General features: G+C 39.2%; 1 protein-coding gene across 2 annotated transcripts in view; it reads right to left on the bottom strand.

Annotated features, from left to right (window-relative positions):
* SCC2_1 (Sister chromatid cohesion protein 2) overlaps positions 1–23,772 on the bottom strand; it is a 61,955-nt gene extending 38,183 nt beyond the window's left edge. For both annotated transcript variants that reach the window (XM_051210840.1, XM_051210841.1), the window contains exons 1-6: positions 23,386–23,772; positions 23,216–23,349; positions 22,954–23,183; positions 5,915–7,189; positions 4,410–5,359; positions 878–1,037 (exon numbers count right to left, since the gene is read on the bottom strand). In XM_051210840.1, coding sequence (XP_051070855.1) covers positions 878–1,037; positions 4,410–5,066 — 817 coding nt within the window. In that variant the 5' untranslated portion in view covers positions 5,067–5,359; positions 5,915–7,189; positions 22,954–23,183; positions 23,216–23,349; positions 23,386–23,772. The remainder of the gene's footprint in view (positions 1–877; positions 1,038–4,409; positions 5,360–5,914; positions 7,190–22,953; positions 23,184–23,215; positions 23,350–23,385) is intronic.
* Between the last annotated feature and the right edge of the window lie 336 nt (positions 23,773–24,108).

The following is a 24,108-nucleotide window of genomic DNA, read 5'->3' as shown; positions in this document are numbered from 1 at the left end:
TTGAAAATCGTTTCTAGTATGGATAAATTCGAACATCTGAAACTCTCACACACGTCTAACGGATTCTGCATGAAAATCAAATGAACTTTACAACAAAGATTTTGGGTATATATTTAGTTAGAATGTCCAAGAATTCCACTATTTTTTTTTTCTATAATGGATTATTTCTCCCTCTACTGTAATGGATATCTAAACCTGTTTTTCTTAAAGTACCGGGAATGAGAACTAAGGCATAAACGAGAGTAATGTTGAACTAAAAGCGTCCGCTTAGTCAAAAGAACGAGATATTAACGGCAGGTAGAAGCTACTTTTTTGACTAGCATTGTCAGTAATAATGGTTGTGCAAGAAAAGGAAATGACAATCAGTACAAAAGCCATACACATCAACAATATTATCAAAACAATATACAAAAATCAAATTCGGTTATATCCACTTACATGATAATTTAGATATGACAAACCAAAATGGCAACGTTCATAGTTTATCAAAGTAGTAGAAACACATTATGAAAAAAGCTCAAGTGAATAAGGGATGAGTGATATAACGAATCGACTTATGATCAGAGATAACATAAAACGTAACATACAAAGTAACCTAGGAAAGCTTTATAGTTTTTGCTAAACTGTTTTTTAGTTGACTTATTGTAAAACAGATATTGGAATATTATTACACGTTTCACTTAATTGTGGTCTTAAACAAGTAGTTGAGCCAATATGAATGCTTTAAAAAATTGTAGCCCGTCAAAGTAAACAGTTGCAAATATACTTTACTTAGAAAATTTTAATGATTGAGTCTCAAACTAATTAAAAATGCTAGGATTTTTAAAGTGACAAATGAATTTTCCACCAACTGAATTGTAACAACCATGTTACTTACCAACGTGGTCCTGACATCTAGCACTTTCTAACACATCAACAGACAATGGTTTATGAAGTAAACTAGGAGAGTAGCGACTCAAGGGTAAGAGGGGTGGCAAATGTAGAGATGAATTATTTGACCGAGCACAAGATCCATGAATTGAACGAGATCTGAAAGACTAAAATATATTCACATACAATAATAACCGAAAAACTTATAGATAAAAGTCAATGAAAGTACAACTGAAAATATGCAAAAAACTAACTGAAATAAAAATGTTTGGTATTAAAAAATAACAGAATAATAATGCGATTGAGTATCAATTTGTGTACTCGGTAATGAGCTCCACACCGAAGCGAAGTATGTCGCAAGAAAGAAATGATCTGAACGACGCTTAACTGCATTAGCTAACGTTGCCAACTGTTATAGCTCGATAGAAAACTACAAGGAATACAAATCCACTTAACAAAGTAATAGATAGTATTAAAACTAAAATCGTAGATTTATTAAAATACGAAACCATAGTACAAAATACAATCGTGTGATACACAAACAAATCATCAATTAGGTGTGGAATTCTATAGGCAAATATGTCATTAATTTTTTTGGTGGACTTATTGGTTATTCTGGTGCATTAAGTTATCTATATAAAATAATAAGTAATCCACTATTATTATGTAGATATAAGGATATCAGTTAAGTTTATATTATACACCAGATCCCTTAAGTCAGAAAAAAATCTCAAACATAACCATAGAAGTTAACAAGAACAATAACTGCTTCGTAAAAGACAATTTATAAGTCTTTGATAACAGGAAAATAATTGATACCTCACTAATAATGATACTACTAAGTATGGATTATATTTTATATCATCATAATACACTGAATCCAATATAAACGATAAAATGGCAGGAGTTTTCAATTTTTGACGCTGAAGAATGTTGAATTATTTGACGACTGACAGACTGCTGAGATGGTGACCCAATAATATAAAGGAGAAACTAAAATCAGCACCAATTATTTAATAAAATGCTGAGAAATTTTTAATCGAATATATTTAAAAAGTTGGTGTTAAAATAGCTGTTGGGAAATGTAAACAAATAAGAAGAATACTGAGAAATAATGATACCTATTTATTACCATGATATTTGCTTTAATTCATAAATGATAAATAATCGTATTATCAGTATCACAAAGCAAAATAAGGATGAAAACTCGAAACGGTCAAATAAGTTATCCATTTTTTACAGACTTCGCTTGCCGATTGGCAGAAATTTGCTCAGTCTCCATTTGCATGTGTATATCCCGGGAGGATGAATCGATGTTGATAACACATACGGATTTTTACCAAGTCTTTGCAAATCTTAGTAGTATCGAGATATCTGTCTGAAGATCCTATATGGTAATAGAGAATGATTAAGTGCAGTCCTGGATGTCCACAACACGTGATTACGAAACCTTAGAAAGAAAAATATCTACCATTAACATTAAAGGGTTAGTGGATACCATGGCACAATGGTTTAGTGGATAACGTGACGCTGTTTGAATCGATGGGTATTGGATTAGAATTTTTGTGAATTTCAGGTGTAGGAACATCCGATTGATGAGTCCAAAACAAAACGCACATCCTGGATGCCACTCCCAACCACAAAGCCAAAAACAGAAAATTATCTTCAGGACTTTGTGACCGATTACCATAAGTAGTATTACAAAACGTATCTTATAATAACACCAGCACACTGAAGCTCATGTCATTTTACTTTTAGATTTCTAATTACCAACAAACAATACAAGAAGCGACTTTGAAGGCGTCTCGAGAATATTCAGTAGCTGGTTATCACAGAGAATTAATATCAAACAATTTAGGTGAGAAGCAATATCCCTTAATATCTTCTAAACAAATCACAGTCTGATATCCTAAGTCACATGATATTCGGGTATTCTTCACCAGATTTCATAATAAAGCATCAATGATACAATGATAAGCAGATACAAACAATCTTATGTTTTCAATTAACTAATTAAATATTTGTACTTCTTGCTATCCTGTGAAGATCAGGATGTAAAACTGCTAGTAATAGTGAATCAATGGTCATGCACCAAAGAAGCATATGAGCCACCTCTTCTATAAAACATATTTTGGAGAAATCCCCTCCTTACTCCGAAACAATTCTCCTAATCATTCCATATTTATTTCGCACAGTAATCAATACACAGTGACAACATTGTACAAACTATGTCGGAATTCGATAGTATGATTGTACTGAAGACCATAGCTGCATATGTGTTATCATTTCGCATGTGCAACAAATTTGCCAGGTATACATTTTTAAAGTTGATTTTGAGCCACATAGTCTGAACGTTAGGGTTACCGTACGGTTAGTCAAACCAAAGTAGGCAGACCGGAGTTCACATCTGCTGTGCTAAGTCCGTTAAGTTACAGTTCCCTAAAATTGAAGCAACTTCATGGAAAGCAAGACTTATTTTACACATGTCCTCTCAATAGCTTCTAAGCAAAGCATTAATTCGTAGCGAAAGTAAATGTAAAAGGTGGACAAAAGCTTTCAGAATGAAGGATATCATTATCAAATCATGTTATTTCACTACAAACCACCGAATAAAGAATCAGAAATTATGCAGCTCGGTAGTTTGAAACATTATAACACATGATCCGAAATAGTAACTAATGGAGATCGTATTGACGTATGACGCTGTTTTTCATAAACAGTAAGATATGCGTTTGATATGGAACCTATTTAAGCCGTCTTTATTGTTGCCATCACGATATAGTTTCCCCATCTTATCACATCATAACATGCCTTTATTTTGTGGCAAAATCCTCGTTACCCTATTATACCACACATTTTTCCTTTATAAAATGTATATGATTGGAGTACAGGAGAACAAAAGACCAACGATCTATGTTCTTGGAAGACATCAAACAATTCACTACAATATATAAGGGAAAAAACTCATATATGTTCATGCACATGACCTATACCAAGCAAATACATAGATATGCATTAATGTCTCTTAAAAGCACCATTTCAAATAAATCAAACTCTTAAAAGATGAATCACACAGCTAATCCCTGCTATAAGATAGCGAAACATGAAGACGATAAAACTTTAACCGTTTAAAGATCTTGAACATACATTTGTCAGTGACTCATACTTGAATAGCCTATGAATCAGTTATACAGATTATGAAGAGATTTTCAGAGAAAAGTCACTCACAAATAGAAAAATGTGTAAACGTGTTGACTTGTTTGTGGAAGTACAGGATCAAGATGCGGAAAGAATTTGTGATTAAATATTTTTGGTCATTAGATGTTCCAGGAAGATTATCTGAAAATTTATTTAGAAATGGCTCATGCAATAAGTGTACAGTGAAGCCCACTTTCTAACAAATTGTGTGACCGTGACCTTACTGAGTGCTATACTTATAATAAGAGCAGTCAATACAGTGACGGGATTTACTCTTGTTGGATATAAAAATAAATGATGGACTTAACTCATTATACCAAAAGGACGCTAAATAAACATACCTGCACAGTGACTGGATCTCGGTAATTACACGTCAACGACGACTTTGTATCTTTCCATTGTGATGTAGCATGAGCTTTCTTTGCATCTGAGAAATCAGAGTCCTGATCATTTGCCTGAGTGGAAAAAGTAGAGACTAAAGCAACATCATCGTTGGAATTAGATGCCATGTTGGGACTCTTGACGTTACACGGAACAAACGATCTCGCTGTTCTGTCGTACACAGTCGTGTCGTGTGTATGGCAGTTACTAGTTGAGTCGATTTTCTGATATGATAAAACAGGAGGGCTAGGCTGCAAACTGTTAATAGGTGGGACACTACTCATGGATGGTGAATTAGACTGAACAGATGATAAAACTGTGCTAGTAGGAGACAGCGAACAATCACTGTCAGTTGATTGGATTAGTTTGGTATAGTCATTTACAGCTGCACTAATGCTACCTCCTTTTCCTTGGCTCTCACGTTCTGTTTTGAATGTTGTACGTTGAGTACCTTTTTTATTTTCACGTTTTAGTAAACTGGCTGACTTATGCATTCTAAGAGGTGAAGTGACTTTGAGATGACTCTGCCCTGGAGATGGGGTAGAGAGAGGGGAAACTTCACAGGAACTCCTGAGTGTCTCTTTATTTGGTGATGCTTTAAAGCCCTTAGATTCCATTTCACGCTGTTGTCGACGCCGCTTGACACGTTCTACAAGAGCCTCTGTAAAACCACCATACTGGTGGCATACATCCGAGAAATTTAAGTTTGAAATATCCTTTTTTGAAACAGCAGTCTGAACCGAAGCTTCTGATATAGCAAACGTAGTCCCAGGATCCCGACCGGTAACCGAGTTTTGGGATGAATAGCGGACTTCGCAAAGATCCTCATTTTTTTGTTCGAAACCAGGATTTGCGTGATCTAAGACACTCCACCTCTTAAGTTCTTCAAGTTCAGTTCGTCTACGGCGACCTGAGAATTGATACAAACAGTAAAAGTACTTTTGGAAACAGTCAAGCACAAGAAAACCATAGCAATTCTACATTACGTTAATAACAAAAGTAATATCGAAAAATAGAACATGACTACTTTTATGATTCTGATTTAGGAAGAAACTACAATATGACTACGATTGTTCAAGCTAAACTGACTAATTTCCTCGACTCAGAGTTATTTAGAGTCAGATATTTCGGACTATCAAGTGGATATTTACGTATACAATAGTGGTTAGCGGATACATGTGATACGGATCCTTCGGTAAAAGATTTCTAGAAAAACAGTGATAGAATATTACTAGTCTCACTAATTATATGTAAATCCTTAAAAAAAATCACGAAGGCTGACATACAAAAACTTCGGAGAATAGTTTCGGTATACATATACGTATATATATATATATATATATATATATATATATATATATATATATATATATATATATATATATATATATATATATATATATATATATATATATATAGGACATAAATTGAGACTATACTGTTAAAACATGGAAATGTATTTTACCTCCACCTCTGTGCTTTCCAGATGAAAACGACCACGACCATTTTGTTTTGGCTTTGAGTAAGTTGTTGGGCCGTTACCGGAGAAGCCGATGGTTTTCAACGAACCGGAAGTTCGAACAGTCATTTCTAACGGACTGACAGAATTTAGGTCAATGCAATCAATAGCCGGGGACAAAGCTGGTCTCGGAGACACTGAGTTTGCAAAAGTTGCAGGAACATCTTCATTTGAAAATACAGATGGATGTGCGGAATTAATTCGCTGATTATTACAACGGGGTAGATACGCCGCCAGTCCATGAGGGGTACAATTCACCTGTTCTTCCAAGGCACTACAAGTAGACAGGTTGGTAGTTAGAGTTTCATCAAGTGAGTCAAACAATCTCGTAGGTGATGGTGTATTAACCTTGGATATTGAGAGAGATGCTGCCACTGCTGAAGCGGATATACTCACTGCAGAGGTAGCATTGTGAAACGAAACAGGGATGTTTTTACCTGAAGTGGTTGGGCATGAGCTAATCGCAAGCGTAGACAAAGGACTACGAGGAAAACTCCCCATTGTTTCATTATCAGCACAGACACATAACTTTTCCTTGATGGCTGCTGATGTAGATGAAATGCAAGGGGTCTGAGAAGTACATCCAGGGGGGATAGATTTATTTGGTACTGTAGGAACAGACATAACTGGTGATTCCGAAAGCTTCGGTGCATCAACCCAGTCGTCAAAAAGGCCACCACCTTCGTTATCCACTCCTTTGTCGGGCTCGCATGTAGGCTGGTAAGTGTGAAAGAGAGCCACAGAATGAAAGATTTGGGACAATGCTGGATCGGGGATTCGCCGAGTTTGAGCTGAGTTCGTATCATAACCCGACGATCCAAAGGTGAGATCACTAATTTTAGGAGATGGGGATTGTTCTGTACACAACTGATCAGCTTCGCACGGAGAGTGAGAGGTATGAAATGTCGACGGGACTTCCACTCTTGATGCATCATCAATCAAAATATTCGCCGATGAATCTGATAGTGTGTAATTAGTCTGGTCTTTTACGAGATTTATCGTGGAGTTTAAAGAGACCAAACCCGTAGAATTGATTGGCTTCGATGGGTCGTCAGTTATTTCAGTGTAATCTTCTGATTTCTTTGATTTATTTAAATAGGATGGGTTGTTCTGGGATTCAGTAGTAGAACCAAGTGTTTGGCTTGCTGAACGATTTAGAGAATCGAGAGTGTGGGTAGCTATTCTTACAAGACATGTTCCAGTTTTATCCAGATAATTTCCCTATTACAAACAACATAGAAGCATGGAAACAGAAGATATAATAAAGGCCAATATTACTGAAAAACATAAAATTACTCATGTTTATACTAGCATTAATTACCAATGATCGTCCAATGAAATTAATTGACTAAATAATCATACATAGAACATATGCTTGCAAGAAATTTTATTCTCTAATTACAGATCGGTGGTATAAAATACAATGAATACCAAACCAGCCATGAAAAAGAAGGGGTAAAGAAGTTGTGCAGCATTACAAGAAGTTTACAAGGCTGTTTGATATACAATTGAAAAACTCGACCACCTGGTTTAGGCTTCAAAGATCGAAATCACTTTACTATTAGTGCCTAAAATTTCAAACGATAGTATATTTGAGGGATGCTAATACTTGATACAAGAAGCAATAAATATTTTATCAGATTGTAAAAGCCAACAGGTTTTCCATGAATCCCCAATGCCCTTGTACAGTCGAAGTTGGGAAGACCCCGCTCTCCCTCTCAAAATGATCTCACATGACCACGCATATACAGCCACTGACAGAGAAGGCGTACTCACTTCCTTCTCGCGACGGGGTGTTGTTTACCAAATTGAGAGGACGAAAGGTAAATGTCTGACACAACCGGGTTGGTGGACACGAAGGGTCCACCTAGGGGATTTGGAAAACCCTGATTCCAAACCATCGGTGCACATGGGCTTCAGGGTCCTTAGGGAACAAATGTTATACGAACCTATTGTTGGTCACCGGCTAGCTGCATATCACTCAAATCGAATGATGAAGCGTAGCGTGTATATATTCGGTGTCTCCTTGTACCAATATTTATGTCTAAATAATAATAATAATAATAATAATAATAATAATAATAATAATAATAATAATAATAATAATAATAATAATAATAATAATAATAATAATAATAATAATAATAATAATAATAATAATAATAATAATAATAATAATAATAATAATAATAATAATAATAATAATAATAATAATAATAATAATAATAATAATAATAATAATAATAATAATAATAATAATAATAATAATAATAATAATAATAATAATAATAATAATAATAATAATAATAATAATAATAATAATAATAATAATAATAATAATAATAATAATAATAATAATAATAATAATAATAATAATAATAATAATAATAATAATAATAATAATAATAATAATAATAATAATAATAATAATAATAATAATAATAATAATAATAATAATAATAATAATAATAATAATAATAATAATAATAATAATAATAATAATAATAATAATAATAATAATAATAATAATAATAATAATAATAATAATAATAATAATAATAATAATAATAATAATAATAATAATAATAATAATAATAATAATAATAATAATAATAATAATAATAATAATAATAATAATAATAATAATAATAATAATAATAATAATAATAATAATAATAATAATAATAATAATAATAATAATAATAATAATAATAATAATAATAATAATAATAATAATAATAATAATAATAATAATAATAATAATAATAATAATAATAATAATAATAATAATAATAATAATAATAATAATAATAATAATAATAATAATAATAATAATAATAATAATAATAATAATAATAATAATAATAATAATAATAATAATAATAATAATAATAATAATAATAATAATAATAGAATAGTCAATGACTTCGTGAACTGTTAATATATCTTGGTTTGATCTATGTGCATTTATTTAGAAACTTTTGGAGTTTAAGGTAGTTTTACGAAACTGACAGGAGTCTGTGCCTATTCTCTTGATAGTAAACAGATACAAGTATTCCATAATTTGTGTATTCAAGTTGATGTATGAATTAGTCAACCGTGAGTGATATCCAACTTGAGGTAGTTTGGCATGATATTCAAACTGTGGAAAGAGCAGTGATACCTACTAGTAACTTAAACCAAAGGATTGCAGGAAACCAGTGGATTTCATTTCAGTCTACAGAACTGAGAGATGTTCAGAAATTCATCACTTCTGGCTCCGAACACAATACGGAGAGAAGGTAGCTTATATGTAGGCTGATAAAAAGTCTATGTAATTATCTTGAGCAGTGGTGGGTAGCAAAAGCAGAAGAGATGGAAAAGGCAGCAGCGATAGCTAACATTAGACATCTGTTCAGACTTGCAGAGTAGACGTGTGTTGGTCAATCAGCTACAACGTAGGGCCAGGCACATATATACATCGGTCCGAGTTGCTATACCTCATTAGCGCAAGATGAACACCAAAATCAATCACTTCAATGGTAGTAATGCATAAAGGAAAGATTGTGTATAAGGATATAGTACGGGAAGAAAGAATTAATTTGTAGAAAGTTATAAAGCAATTTTAAGTGCGTGACCGAAGTCCCTGGGTTCGAATCCTGCGAGCGGAATTGTGGGTGCGCACTGAGGAGGAGTCCCACAATAGCACGAAACGGCCGTGCTTCCAGGTTTTCAATGGTGAACAGGAACAAAATTATATTCCAAATAACAAGGGTAGATGGAAGTAATAAAAAAACGTTAATACATTTAGTTTCTACATGAGAAGATTCAAGTCTTTTCCAAGTATCTGCTAGTGTTGATTGGATAAGAAAGAGCCAATCAGCGTGCACCAAAACAGTCATGCAAGGAACATGCCTTAATCCTGTCTATGTCCCGCTAACACAACAAATGGATTTTTTATCAGCAACAAGTAAACTGGACACCTGAACAATAATATTACTTTAGTGCCACAAAATTAGTATGAGTTATTTGTTTAGAAATAGATGTAAAGAACACATCAATGTCTACGATGTGCATAGTTGATAAAAACAAATAATTAGGATATACAAGGATACCTCCTGGTCTATGTATATAATCAACTGACTGCAACTATAACATCGCAAAGAATGGGCATAACTGGAAACTGTGGGAAAGAATAAACTTTCGAATAGAATGACATTTATAGATGACTTTAGGTTACAAATAAGGATAAGCCAAGTAGTAAATTATATTCAGACCAAAAGGTACAAATGGTTTTGAGTGGTAAGAGCTGAAAATTTTCATATATATATATATAGTCATTATTGATAACCACGACATACAATGAATTCATAGTATTCTGCATCTATATTTGTTCTGGCTCCATTTAAATTCATAAAGGGAACTAATTGCATGAAATATCTCACGTTTCACAGACGTTTCTCTTTGAGGATTTTGTAATCAAATCGAAGTCAAATGATGACAAACCAGCCATTTATAATATCTATAAATACAGTCTTCTGAACAATGCGAGCAAAATTTAACCCGAACAGAAAACATTATAAACTTATTGTTATAACTTGTAGCCTGTGTGCCCTGTTAATGTATAACGTAATGATACCGCCAATTGGAGAGTAGTAAATTATCGATCGGACCAATGACATGTAAAACCCGATGCGAGCAGTCTAGAGTATTATTTTATTTTATTTGGACAGTTAAACATTGGTACAAGAGGGCACCAAATATATATGCACCACAAAAAGCAATGAGAATGGGAAGAGAAAAAAGGGAGGTAAGGAGCGTAAAAACAAAGAACAATAACGACCAGACTATTGTAAGGTAGTGTAATAATCATAATAATAATGGAGGAGACGAAAAGGTACAACCAGAAGAAATCTTTCAGTTAAGGAAGATATAACCGCATTTTTATGAAGAAAGTAAAAAACGTTACAGCAGGATCACCACTGGCTTCTATTGTGAGCTGTATCTGATAACGTCTCTAGCCACTGTGTTGCACCATCTCTCGGACCCCAGCCAGGGAGTCGTGAAGGACCAACAGAAGCCAGCTCTTCGCAGCTATCTTTCATACCCCGACACCATGTCATGCACTGACCACCTCTCCGCTTTTTCCAACCAGTCCCAGAGTCGGCAAATAATGCACGACGTGGAACTCTCTGGAACGACATTCGTAGAACATGTCCAAGCCACCGAAGTCGGTGTTTCAAGATGGTGACACCAATTGAATTATCATCTCTGTGCCCGAACACACGATGCCGAACCTCTGCATTACTGACATGGTGTTGCCACTGGATGTCAGCAATCCTTCGGAGACAGCAATGATCGAACACAGAGAGTCGTCTAACGTCCTCAACTCGGAGAGACCAGGTTTCACAAGCATAGAGCAAAACTGCTCTCACCGATGCGTTGTAGATCCGACCTTTTACAGTCAGACTAACATCACGAAGGCACCAAAGGTGGCCCAGATTGGCATAAGCCGCTCTGGCTTTCACTATACGTGCATTGATCTCATCACTCACACCCCCACCAGCACTTATGCAGCTACCCAGATACACGAACTTCTCGGCTACGTCTATCTGCTCACCTTCCAGGGTGAGTACAGGATTAGAATCCTGCCAGTCTTGTGGAAGTACTTTGCACTTCGAAGGTGCAAAGCACATACCGTACCTACGGAAACCGATTGCCAACTGGTTAAGTGCGGATTGCATGGCTTGGGCATTATCGCACAGTAAGACAATATCGTCCGCATACTCAAGGTCGAGAAGTCTTTCTCCAGGCAACAGATCCACACCACCATTACTTACATTCATCAGAGCTGTTTCCAGAATGTCATCGATGGCAAAGTTGAAGAGGAATGGTGAGATTGGGCAACCCTGCCTAACCCCACTGCTCGGATGGAACAATGGAGAGAGGTGGTTGTATGCCCTCACTCTGCCTGAGGTGTTTTTATATAGGGCTTTTAGGATGTTAATAAACTTCTCAGGCACACCCTTCTTCAATAGACAATCCCAGAGAACAGTCCTGTCCAACGAATCGAAGGCAGCCCTGATGTCAATAAACACTACGATTGTTGGCCTGTGAAAAGTATGGCGGTGTTCTAACATTTGGCGGAGGGTGAAGATATGATCAATACATCCTCGACCAGAACGAAACCCGGCCTGCTCCTCGCGAGTCAATCTTTCTCGGGTTTTGAACAACCTACGAAGTATGACGGAAGCCAATAGCTTGGACGCAATCGGAAGTAGACTTATCCCCCGATAGTTGTTACAGGAACGACGTGAACCCTTTTTAAAGATAGGGACAACTATCGACTCATTCCATGACGCTGGTACGCTCTCTAGTTCCCAAACCTTTGTAAACAACGTCGTCAATTCCTTAGTCAAAAAGTCACCACCATCTTTAAAAAGAGCCGGAGGTAAGTCATCTGGGCCAGGTGATTTGTAACGCTTCAAGAGTTGGAGTTCCTTGCGGACTTCCTCCTCGTTTGGTGGATCAGCCGTCACCGGCCATGGAGGGCAGGACAGTCTGACCGATGTTGCCGGAGCAGCAGGCCAGTTGAACTGCACTTCGAGAAATTCTGCTCATCGTCCAAGACGTCGTTGGATGTCAGTGATTGGCATCCCATCATCCTCACAGATTGTTTCACTCACACCAGACTTCTTGCTGCCAGTGGCTCGGACGAGTTGAAAGAGCTTCCGGAAGTTACCAGATGCAGCTGCTGCTTCCAGCTCATTAGCACGCTTCGACCACCAGGCTTCTCGGTCCTTACGCAAGCTTTGCCCAATTTCCTTACGTAACATCCTTCGTTTATGGTCAAACTCACGGTCACCCGGAGTAGACCGACGGGCTTCAATGAGTTGTAAGGAACCTGCAGAAACTCAGTGCTTAAAAGCGGGACGTTTCACGAACCCACAACTGACTGTACCCGCCATTTTCATGGCGTCATGCAATTGCAACCAATGCTCATCTATACTTTTCGGTGGAGTGGTAGCTAGCCTAGAGGCTAGCTCAGTTCGATACTTACTTGCAACAGAAGTTGCAACCAGATTGCTAATATCAATCCGTTGATGGCGGTCACTTCGTTGTCCACTGAAAAGTAAGGTAAGATTGGCGCAGACCAGGGCATGATCAGAGTCCAGATAGGTACTCCACAAGGAGAGGCAGTCTTGTACACAACCACGCCAGCGGTAGCTGATCGCGATGTGATCAATCTGAGTCCAGGCTTGAGATACAGAGGGAGGACGCCAGGTGGCATGTCGGCGATGACTGCGCCGGAAGTTAGTGCTAGCCAGAAACAGGTTGTGGTCTGTGCACAGTTGCAGTAGACGGTCCCCGTTATCGGTCCTGCGACCAACAAGTCCCCATCGGCCACCTAAACGACTCTCTTCTGTGCCTAGATGCCCAATCTGAGCATTCAAGTCTCCGGCTAGTACTACAATATCTGTCGAACGCACTTCCTGGAGAACAGTTAACAACTGGTGGTAGGATTCATCCTTGATTGCATCCGGGCTGCAATCTGTCGGGGCATAGGCGGAGATGACGAAAAGACGTCGTTTCTCACGCCGATCTCTTCTCACTTTGATGGAACTTTCTAATCTAACAGTACATAACCGACTGTTAACGGGGATCCAGTCGGTTAGTGCTGCCTCAGCTCTAGCGCTTAGTGCGACACCAACGCCAGCAAGACCAGACTAAGATGCCACAGGGCCCCGGATGAACGCACGTAAAACAAGCTTTTTGAAGCGTAGTACTTCACCAGAGTCTTGAATACGAGTCTCGGATAAACAACAAACATCGATATTAAGACTTTCAAAAGAAATAGCCAGCCCTATCTGTTGTTCGACCTGCATATGTGTGAACGTTGAAGGCAGCCAGTTTGAATGGTGCAAGTGGTTTCAGAAAAACTGCTTCAGTACTCATATTCGGTGGTAGCATACAATTTTCAACCGGACAGTAACTCGGGAACGTTTAGATAGAACCGAGTTTCCACCATAAGCGAGCTGCTGTATATGTCGAAAAATAAGGATACATAAGGCGGGAATAAAAGAGAGTGAATAAATGACGTAGTAAATAATAGTAATAGTAATAATAGTAATAATAATAATAATAATAATAATAATAATAATAATGTGAATTGTTTGACTGTAAATCGAAGCGAGAATTCAATTTTCAGTAGATGTCGTCATTTTCATTTTAATTGTGTGTGTACCAATTGGCAGCACATTTTAGGGAACAATTGAACTGACCCTCAGCAACACTTCAGTTACTCACTATTTCCAAGCAACTTGTAAGGTATACTTATGTAATTCCTCCAACTCTCACTGCCTTCTCGCGACGGGGTGTTGTTTACCAAATTGAGAGGACGAAAGGTAAATGTCTGACACAACCGGGTTGGTGGACACGAAGGGTCCACCTAGGGAATTTGGAAAACCCTGATTCCAAACCATCGGTGCACATGGGCTTCAGGGTCTTTAGGGAACGAATGTTGTATGAACCTACTGTTGGTCAACGGCTAGCATAGGACTGCATCTCATAATGTGGCTCCACCTTCTTGTGGATTGGACCTGTAAGTCAAGGGCCCGGGGAGTGGCCCCCGAGAAAACCCCCTGCTTCGGTCTGGGGACCCGGGCAGTATCACAGCTCACACACAAATCAAGTGACTTGTGTGGCGCATATGTATTCGGTGTCCTCTTTGTACCAAAATTTATGTGTTCAAATAAATTGATAAATAAACTCCAAATCTTACAAGTTGAAAAGGCCATAAATAATCTAAAGTAAGGAGAAGCAGAAGAGTCTAGTAGACTAACTCATGAAATTTACAATAATGGTGGTCCAGGTTTAGCAGTTACACTAACTGAAATATCGGCTAGGATCTGGGAACTGGACGTAACCCCATCTGACTGGTCTTGATCGCTGACCGTCCAAATGTATGAGGAAGGACGGAAATCTTCTTGTGACAATCACAAAGTAATCAGTCCGACTAATATAGTATCTAAAATATTAGCCTCGATAATACTTTGACGCTTAAACAAAGCTCGTGAAGAGCAAACTCGAGAAAACCAAGCTGGTTTTAGACCTGAAAGTGGATGTATAGACCGAATATTTACCTTTCGATAGATTCTGGAACATAAACATATTCTTAGACGTCTGAACATAATTGTATCTCTCGACCCAGAGGCGGCATTTGACTACGTTGATCGTAAAGCTCTGCGTCAGTGTCTGCCATTGAAAGACGTACCAAAAAAGTGCACTAATTATGCGCAGGCTCTTTACTAGAACACTACTCGTCGAGTAAGAGCTTATGGCGCACGAAGTGGTGCTAGTCAGGGTTGTCTGCTCTCTCTATTTTTATTTAACTTTGTGATAGACATGCTTTCCGAGATAACACTTTCATTGTCTGACTCCTACCAAGAGATTAACTTTCTGACTAATAATATGCGGATTATATAGTTCCGTTTGGTGAAGACACTGACAAAATGCAGTCTTCTGACTACCTTAAACAATGCAAGAGTGTTTGGGATGCGGTTCTCTCCCTCAAATGTATGGTGAAACTTCAGGATTGGCTTGCGTCATCGCCTGTATTAATGATAAGGAGTGAAGTAACTGAACGCCCAAACCACTTCACTTATTTTGGGAGTTGAAGCAGTACTGATGGTATGCTGTTCGACGAAATCTCATCATAGATTCAAAAGGCTCGACTGGCTGTTGTAAACTTGCGTCACTTGTGGCGTAGGTGAGATATTCGTCTGCCAACTAAAAGACGAATTTGTTGTGCAGCAGTTAGCTGTATCCTACTTTATGGATGTTAAACATGGAGATTGAGGATAGAAGATATTCACATGGTACTGGTATTCAATTATAGGTGTCTTCGAAGTATTGTATGTGTATTTTGGGACCACGAAGTAAGCAGTACCTGAAATAGAATACTAGACAAAAACGGCAAATCTATTGACGAGACAGTAAATCTTCATCAAGTGGGGTGGTTGGGAGATGTTTTACGTATGCCTAACCATCGCCTACCTCGACGGGTCATGTTGTTCGGTGTAGAAGTAAGATGGAAGAGAGTTAGAAACGTCTAAACCAAAACACTGACATCAGTCCATGAAGTCATTGACAATAGGACTGAGCTATGTTAATAGGTATGAACTACTTGGTTCGAGACTTTGAATTACATGGCTCAAAATTGTGTGGAATGGAGCACTTGCATTCATAATTTGTCTTCCCTCAAATTCTGAGCTTCTGAGTCCCTCATAACTTTTCTGTAGTTAACAAACTAATCTATGTTTTCTTGAATCGTATTTTCGATATCTACTCTTCGCAATCACTACTGACACTGTTACTATCTCTACTATTCAAGGATTTGGCCTGATAGTCTCATCTCTGAGCTAATTTAGTATGGTAAGTTGAGTCGATTTACCAGGTCCAACGTTGCGACTAGCTGGCTGATATGTAAGTCCTGGTGGTGTGAGTGATGAGGTCAATTTATGTGTAGTTAAACTCAAGCCCCCGAATGCCCTGGTACGGCCGAGAGTGGGGAGAGTCCGCTCTCCCTCTCGAAATACTCTCACACGGCCGCGCGTATACAGCCACTGCCAGGGAAGTCCTACTCATTGCCTTCTCGTGGCGGGGGTGTTGTTTACGAAAATGAGGACGAAAAGCGAATGTCCGGCGCTTTAACCGGATCACAAACCAATGGTGCACATGGGTTCCAGTATCCTGCGGGAACAAATGGCGTATGAACCAATCGTTGGTCACCGGCTACCATGGGATTGCATCTCCTTACGATGCTCCACTGCCTTGTGGGTTAGACCTTTAGGTCAAAGGCTCGGGGTGTGGCCCCCTAAGATAACCACCTGCTTCGGTTCGGGCACCCAGGCAGTATCACAGCCCACACACACATGATGAACTCTCTATGTCTATGGAAACTACTTTTCTCGCTTCGAAAAACAATCAATTGATTCAAATTATTATCATTACAATTATTGTCATTATTATTATTATTATTATTATTACTATTACTATTATTATTATTATTATTATTATTATTATTATTATTATTATTATTATTATTATTTTCCACATTATTCACCCTCTTTTATACTTATACAGCGGCTCGTCTTTGGTGGAAATTCGACTGTATCTAAACGTTCTCGAGTCACTGTCCGGTTGAAAATTGTATGCTACCACCGAATATGAGTACTGAAGCAGTTTTTCTGAAACCACTTGCACCATTCAAACTGGCTGCCTTCAACGTTCACACATATGCAGGTCGAACAACAGATAGGGCTGGCTATTTCTTTTGAAAGTCTTAATATCGATGTTTGTTGTTTATCCGAGACTCGTATTCAAGACTCTGGTGAAGTACTACGCTTCAAAAAGCTTGTTTTACGTGCGTTCATCCGGGGCCCTGTGGCATCTTAGTCTGGTCTTGCTGGCGTTGGTGTCGCACTAAGCGCTAGAGCTGAGGCAGCACTAACCGACTGGATCCCCGTTAACAGTCGGTTATGTACTGTTAGATTAGAAAGTTCCATCAAAGTGAGAAGAGATCGGCGTGAGAAACGACGTCTTTTCGTCATCTCCGCCTATGCCCCGACAGATTGCAGCCCGGATGCAATCAAGGATGAATCCTACCACCAGTTGTTAACTGTTCTCCAGGAAGTGCGTTCGACAGATATTGTAGTACTAGCCGGAGACTTGAATGCTCAGATTGGGCATCTAGGCACAGAAGAGAGTCGTTTAGGTGGCCGATGGGGACTTGTTGGTCGCAGGACAGATAACGGGGACCGTCTACTGCAACTGTGCACAGACCACAACCTGTTTCTGGCTAGCACTAACTTCCGGCGCAGTCATCGCCGACATGCCACCTGGCGTCCTCCCTCTGTATCTCAAGCCTGGACTCAGATTGATCACATCGCGATCAGCTACCGCTGGCGTGGTTGTGTACAAGACTGCCTCTCCTTGTGGAGTACCTATCTGGACTCTGATCATGCCCTGGTCTGCGCCAATCTTACCTTACTTTTCAGTGGACAACGAAGTGACCGCCATCAACGGATTGATATTAGCAATCTGGTTGCAACTTCTGTTGCAAGTAAGTATCGAACTGAGCTAGCCTCTAGGCTAGCTACCACTCCACCGAAAAGTATAGATGAGCATTGGTTGCAATTGCATGACGCCATGAAAATGGCGGGTACAGTCAGTTGTGGGTTCGTGAAACGTCCCGCTTTTAAGCACTGAGTTTCTGCAGGTTCCTTACAACTCATTGAAGCCCGTCGGTCTACTCCGGGTGACCGTGAGTTTGACCATAAACGAAGGATGTTACGTAAGGAAATTGGGCAAAGCTTGCGTAAGGACCGAGAAGCCTGGTGGTCGAAGCGTGCTAATGAGCTGGAAGCAGCAGCTGCATCTGGTAACTTCCGGAAGCTCTTTCAACTCGTCCGAGCCACTGGCAGCAAGAAGTCTGGTGTGAGTGAAACAATCTGTGAGGATGATGGGATGCCAATCACTGACATCCAACGACGTCTTGGACGATGAGCAGAATTTCTCGAAGTGCAGTTCAACTGGCCTGCTGCTCCGGCAACATCGGTCAGACTGTCCTGCCCTCCATGGCCGGTGACGGCTGATCCACCAAACGAGGAGGAAGTCCGCAAGGAACTCCAACTCTTGAAGCGTTACAAATCACCTGGCCCAGATGACTTACCTCCGGCTCTTTTTAAAGATGGTGGTGACTTTTTGACTAAGGAATTGACGACGTTGTTTACAAAGGTTTGGGAACTAGAGAGCGTACCAGCGTCATGGAATGAGTCGATAGTTGTCCCTATCTTTAAAAGGGTTCACGTCGTTCCTGTAACAACTATCGGGGGATAAGTCTACTTCCGATTGCGTCCAAGCTATTGGCTTCCGTCATACTTCGTAGGTTGTTCAAAACCCGAGAAAGATTGACTCGCGAGGAGCAGGCCGGGTTTCGTTCTGGTCGAGGATGTATTGATCATATCTTCACCCTCCGCCAAATGTTAGAACACCGCCATACTTTTCAAAGGCCAACAATCGTAGTGTTTATTGACATCAGGGCTGCCTTCGATTCGTTGGACAGGACTGTTCTCTGGGATTGTCTATTGAAGAAGGGTGTGCCTGAGAAGTTTATTAACATCCTAAAAGCCCTATATAAAAACACCTCAGGCAGAGTGAGGGCATACAACCACCTCTCTCCATTGTTCCATCCGAGCAGTGGGGTTAGGCAGGGTTGCCCAATCTCACCATTCCTCTTCAACTTTGCCATCGATGACATTCTGGAAACAGCTCTGATGAATGTAAGTAATGGTGGTGTGGATCTGTTGCCTGGAGAAAGACTTCTCGACCTTGAGTATGCGGACGATATTGTCTTACTGTGCGATAATGCCCAAGCCATGCAATCCGCACTTAACCAGTTAGCAATCGGTTTCCGTAGGTACGGTATGTGCTTTGCACCTTCGAAGTGCAAAGTACTTCCACAAGACTGGCAGGATTCTAATCCTGTACTCACCCTGGAAGGTGAGCAGATAGACGTAGCCGAGAAGTTCGTGTATCTGGGTAGCTGCATAAGTGCTGGTGGGGGTGTGAGTGATGAGATCAATGCACGTATAGTGAAAGCCAGAGCGGCTTATGCCAATCTGGGCCACCTTTGGCGCCTTCGTGATGTCAGTCTGACTGTAAAAGGTCGAATCTACAACGCGTCAGTGAGAGCAGTTCTGCGTTATGCTTGTGAAACCTGGCCTCTCCAAGTTGAGGATGTTAGACGACTCTCTGTGTTCGATCATTGCTGTCTCCGAAGGATTGCTGACATCCAGTGGCAACACCATGTCAGTAATGCAGAGGTTCGGCATCGTGTGTTCGGGCACAGAGATGATAATTCAATTGGTGTCACCATCTTGAAACACCGACTTCGGTGGCTTGGACATGTTCTACGAATGTCGTTCCAGAGAGTTCCACGTCGTGCATTATTTGCCGACTCTGGGACTGGTTGGAAAAAGCGGAGAGGTGGTCAGTGCATGACATGGTGTCGGGGTATGAAAGATAGCTGCGAAGAGCTGGCTTCTGTTGGTCCTTCACGACTCCCTGGCTGGGGTCCGAGAGATGGTGCAACACAGTGGCTAGAGACGTTATCAGATACAGCTCACAATAGAAGCCAGTGGTGATCCTGCTGTAACGTTTTTTTACTTTCTTCATAAAAATGCGGTTATATCTTCCTTAACTGAAAGATTTCTTCTGGTTGTACCTTTTCGTCTCCTCCATTATTATTATGATTATTACACTACCTTACAATAGTCTGGTCGTTATTGTTCTTTGTTTTTACGCTCCTTACCTCCCTTTTTTCTCTTCCCATTCTCATTGCTTTTTGTGGTGCATATATATTTTGGGCCCTTTTGTACCAATATTCATGTGTTCAAATAATAATAATAATAATAATAGTTAAACCCAAACGGATTAGTGCCAATCTGACCCATCATTGGTACCGTGATGTTAGTTCGGTTGTAAAAGGTTGAGTTTATAACGTATTGGTAATAGCAGTTTTGCTCTATGCGAGAGAAGCCTGGTCTCTCCAAATCGTGGATGTTAGACGACTCATTGTATGTGATTATCGTTGTCTCTCCCGGCCGTTGTAGCTACCTTGACGTGGTGGCCAGGCTTGCCTATCGTGATGAACTGTTCGAACGGTAAGACTAAAAACAACAAACTCAAGGTCCGGAGGTGAAGTCGTACTGCTGACTGTACAGAGGTGTGACAGCAGTAAGGTGTTTCCTTCAGACAACCAGCATGACAGCGATGCTGCCTTCCCACAAGGAGGGGTGGGGTTAGAAAAGGTCGACCCTAAAAATGCACACCTCGCCTTATCCCACGGATATCCGTCTCCGGAGGTAAGGTCTTAACAAGTACGGAGCTAGCACAAAAATTACTCACAAAAAGGTAGTGTGTGACCGACCTCAAGCAGTTTTCGCTTGGGTCAGTCAGTCAGTCAGTAACAACGTAGAACTTCGTACGTATGTACATCAGTTCGAGTTGCCACACCACCTTGGCACAGAGATGCAGTTGTCGATTCAAATCCCGTAGTGGTAGAGGTAGCAAGAGTATAAGCAGTAATCGGGAAGATTAGGGTTTGGAGATGTTATTTAAAGAGTACTGTGGTCACGCTCCCAGGTCACTAAGACCATCTCTAATCCGATTTCCTTTTCAGGTACCTCCAGAAGAACCCTTCCACAGTATGGGAGACTGGGGAGTGATAACCGTCCTCATACCTCCAACAGCACTCAGGACCGTTGTCTCTGAAGGATTGCTAACACTTAGTGACAACATATTAGCAATATGTAGGTCAGGCAGAGTGACGATAATTTAACTGATGTCACCATTCTGAAACACCGACTTCATTTGCCTGGACATGTACTACGAATATCGTCCCAGAGAACTCCACGTCGTGGATTACTTGCCGACGCTGGAACTGATTGGAAACTGAGGAAAAGTGCTAGTTGATGACATGATGTTGAGGTATGAAAGGAAGATATACGGGACTAGCATCTGTTAGTCCTTCACGATTGCCTGGTTGAGGCCCTAGAGATAATGAGACCCGGTAGCTTGAGACATTATCAGATACGGTCCAAAACAGAAGTCAGGGGCGATAATGCTGTAATTCCCTTTTACTTTCTTCTTATAAGCAATAAGGAACTTCTTTAACTGAAGGGATTCTTTTTAGCTTTATTTTTCTTAACTGAACTGCTCCTTCCATCATATTTTTGGCCTCACTTATTTTTAGTCCCTTTTTTATATACTCACATTCTTTTCTCTATCCACAATCTCATTTTATTATCGCGTGGAGCTTATATATTTTGGTGTCCATTGGTATTATTATTCATGTGGGATAAATAAAAAGGTATAATGATCATCATTATTTGTATGAGAGGGGACATTATTCGGACGCCCAAACTGAGGTGGTGGTAGTCCTTTTAGAGACGTAAGAGATCTAATCTACACTCCGATAGAGCAACGTTAGGAGACGCAATTCCACATTAGCCAGTAACTAAAGTAGTGTCAGTCATAATTAATGTAACACCTGACACATAAATGTTAGACGGTTCACACACATCAGCAAGACGAGTTGGAGTTAATAATATGAATGCCAAAGAGATTTGAAATAACACAGAAGTAATGAAAACGTCAGCTCAAAAGGATAAAATCACAGATCGTTGCATCTTTGCCGTCCCTCCCTACGCTCTCACTAATTGTAATCCAACTCCTCTACAAAACCTTGGATCTACCAGTCGTAGCAGGTGATTTTAGGTGAAACAACAGGCCAAATCAAGCGCAAAGTTGCTTAGGTATGTTTTGCAATTCCCCAGCTCAATGGACAAATGACGATGACCGTCCGCTAGTATTGCCTTTAGACAAGAGTTTATCTCAATCAAGCACCAACTTCAAGCATGAAGACAGATCGTCCGACAAGGTTTTACAAACAATATAATATACAGTACTCCGCCAAAGGAAATATGTCATAACTATGAAGCGACACAATTGTCATACACTTTGTCCTATGAGGAACATGAGAATATTTATGAAGTTATAAGTAGGCTAAATAGATAGAGGTTTTGTATCACCGTTTACATAGCCAGGGAGCGACATGATCCTGAAAAGTGATGTTATCTGAATGTCTAGGAACGGAATCAATTACTTAAGCAACAAATTCCTAGTCATTTATTCTAGAGCTTCATAATGTCAGGAATGGTGGAAATCTCTAATAGTGACTAGCTAAAAATAGTTAAAAATATACACATCACTACAACTCTTAAAAATACACAAATTGATTGCGACCGTACCAAACCATCTGCACGAAATGACGTGGATGATTTGATGTCCAACAGGGAACAAAATTTTGCTGTTTTTACAGAGACCGTATTTACAGTAAGCGAATCACACAACGGTGACAAAAAAGCAAAGATATGACTTACCGTCTGAATATTGTGAATCGTGGAATAATCATCTAGGGTTTCTCCACTACTTGAGGTTTTCTTAACTTCTGAAGTACAGGTCTTCTTGATCGAGATTTTTAGTGGAGCTACACTCACAGCATTATAAGTGATGCTGCCACCCTTAGGCTTCTTACTCTTCTGCTTATCAGCTGTTTTAAACCTATTAATGGCCGACCCTTTAGAGACCAATAGTTCATTTGTGGAGAGACCTAAATATCACATCACATTAAAAGCTTCAAACCTTCAAGTTGACGCGAGATGTTTTGTGAAGCCTTACCAGATAAAATATCTGGCTTCTTTTCCAAAAGGGCTCGAAGGAGCAAAGGAGAAGTAGGACAGTCTATAGTGTGCTCAAGAGATTTATCCTTGAATTGTCTAAAGTTTCTAAGCATTAATAATAAGGAATCTTACACATCGTAGTTAACACTGCTTATAGCTTTAATCAGTGCTCCAACAAGGGCCTCGTTTTGACAATTGATACATCTGTAGGCCTCTTGAGCGAATTTCTGGTCATTTAGTAGAGTATGACATTTTATGGGGACATTAGTGGATTTAGGAAGAGGGAGGTCATTGATTATGTTGGTCAAATACTTGCATCCGCTAAGAGATATTATGGGTATACGTCCAATATCTCCCGGCATAACGTTTTATTCTGTGCTATGATAACTATTTTGTATTCATTTTTTACGCTCCTGTTGGTCTAATCCCCAAAAACCATAACAAAAGTCGACAGCCCGAAGGTCATCCAGTGCGCCACTAAAAATCGAATTGTCCAAATTCTTATGAACAAAAAGGAAGAATATTTCATACAAAACGCTTCCGTGTCCAGTGTTTGCAGACTAATGATATCGTCAAAAAAGAACATGCTAATAAGAAAAAACCAGAAATATACTTAGAAAGTTTTCGGGAACCACTTTAAAGTATTCATCCATGTGTATCAGAAGTTATAATTCTTCAAATTAGAGGACCCTTTGAATTTTATGGATTCACAGTGAAGACAAAGTGGTTATAATTTTTCAACATCAACGAGTAATATTGGTAATAACCACAATAATGACAGTCAAATCTAACTAATTAACATAATGGCTTTTAACGTATATGACCGTTAAAGTTGAATACATATTTGTCTCTAAT

The sequence above is a fragment of the Schistosoma haematobium genome, chromosome ZW (genome assembly GCF_000699445.3).
Source record: "Schistosoma haematobium chromosome ZW, whole genome shotgun sequence".
Lineage (NCBI taxonomy): Eukaryota > Metazoa > Platyhelminthes > Trematoda > Strigeidida > Schistosomatidae > Schistosoma > Schistosoma haematobium.
Note: the sequence above shows the minus strand (reverse complement) of the source record. Positions and strands in the feature narration are given on the sequence as shown.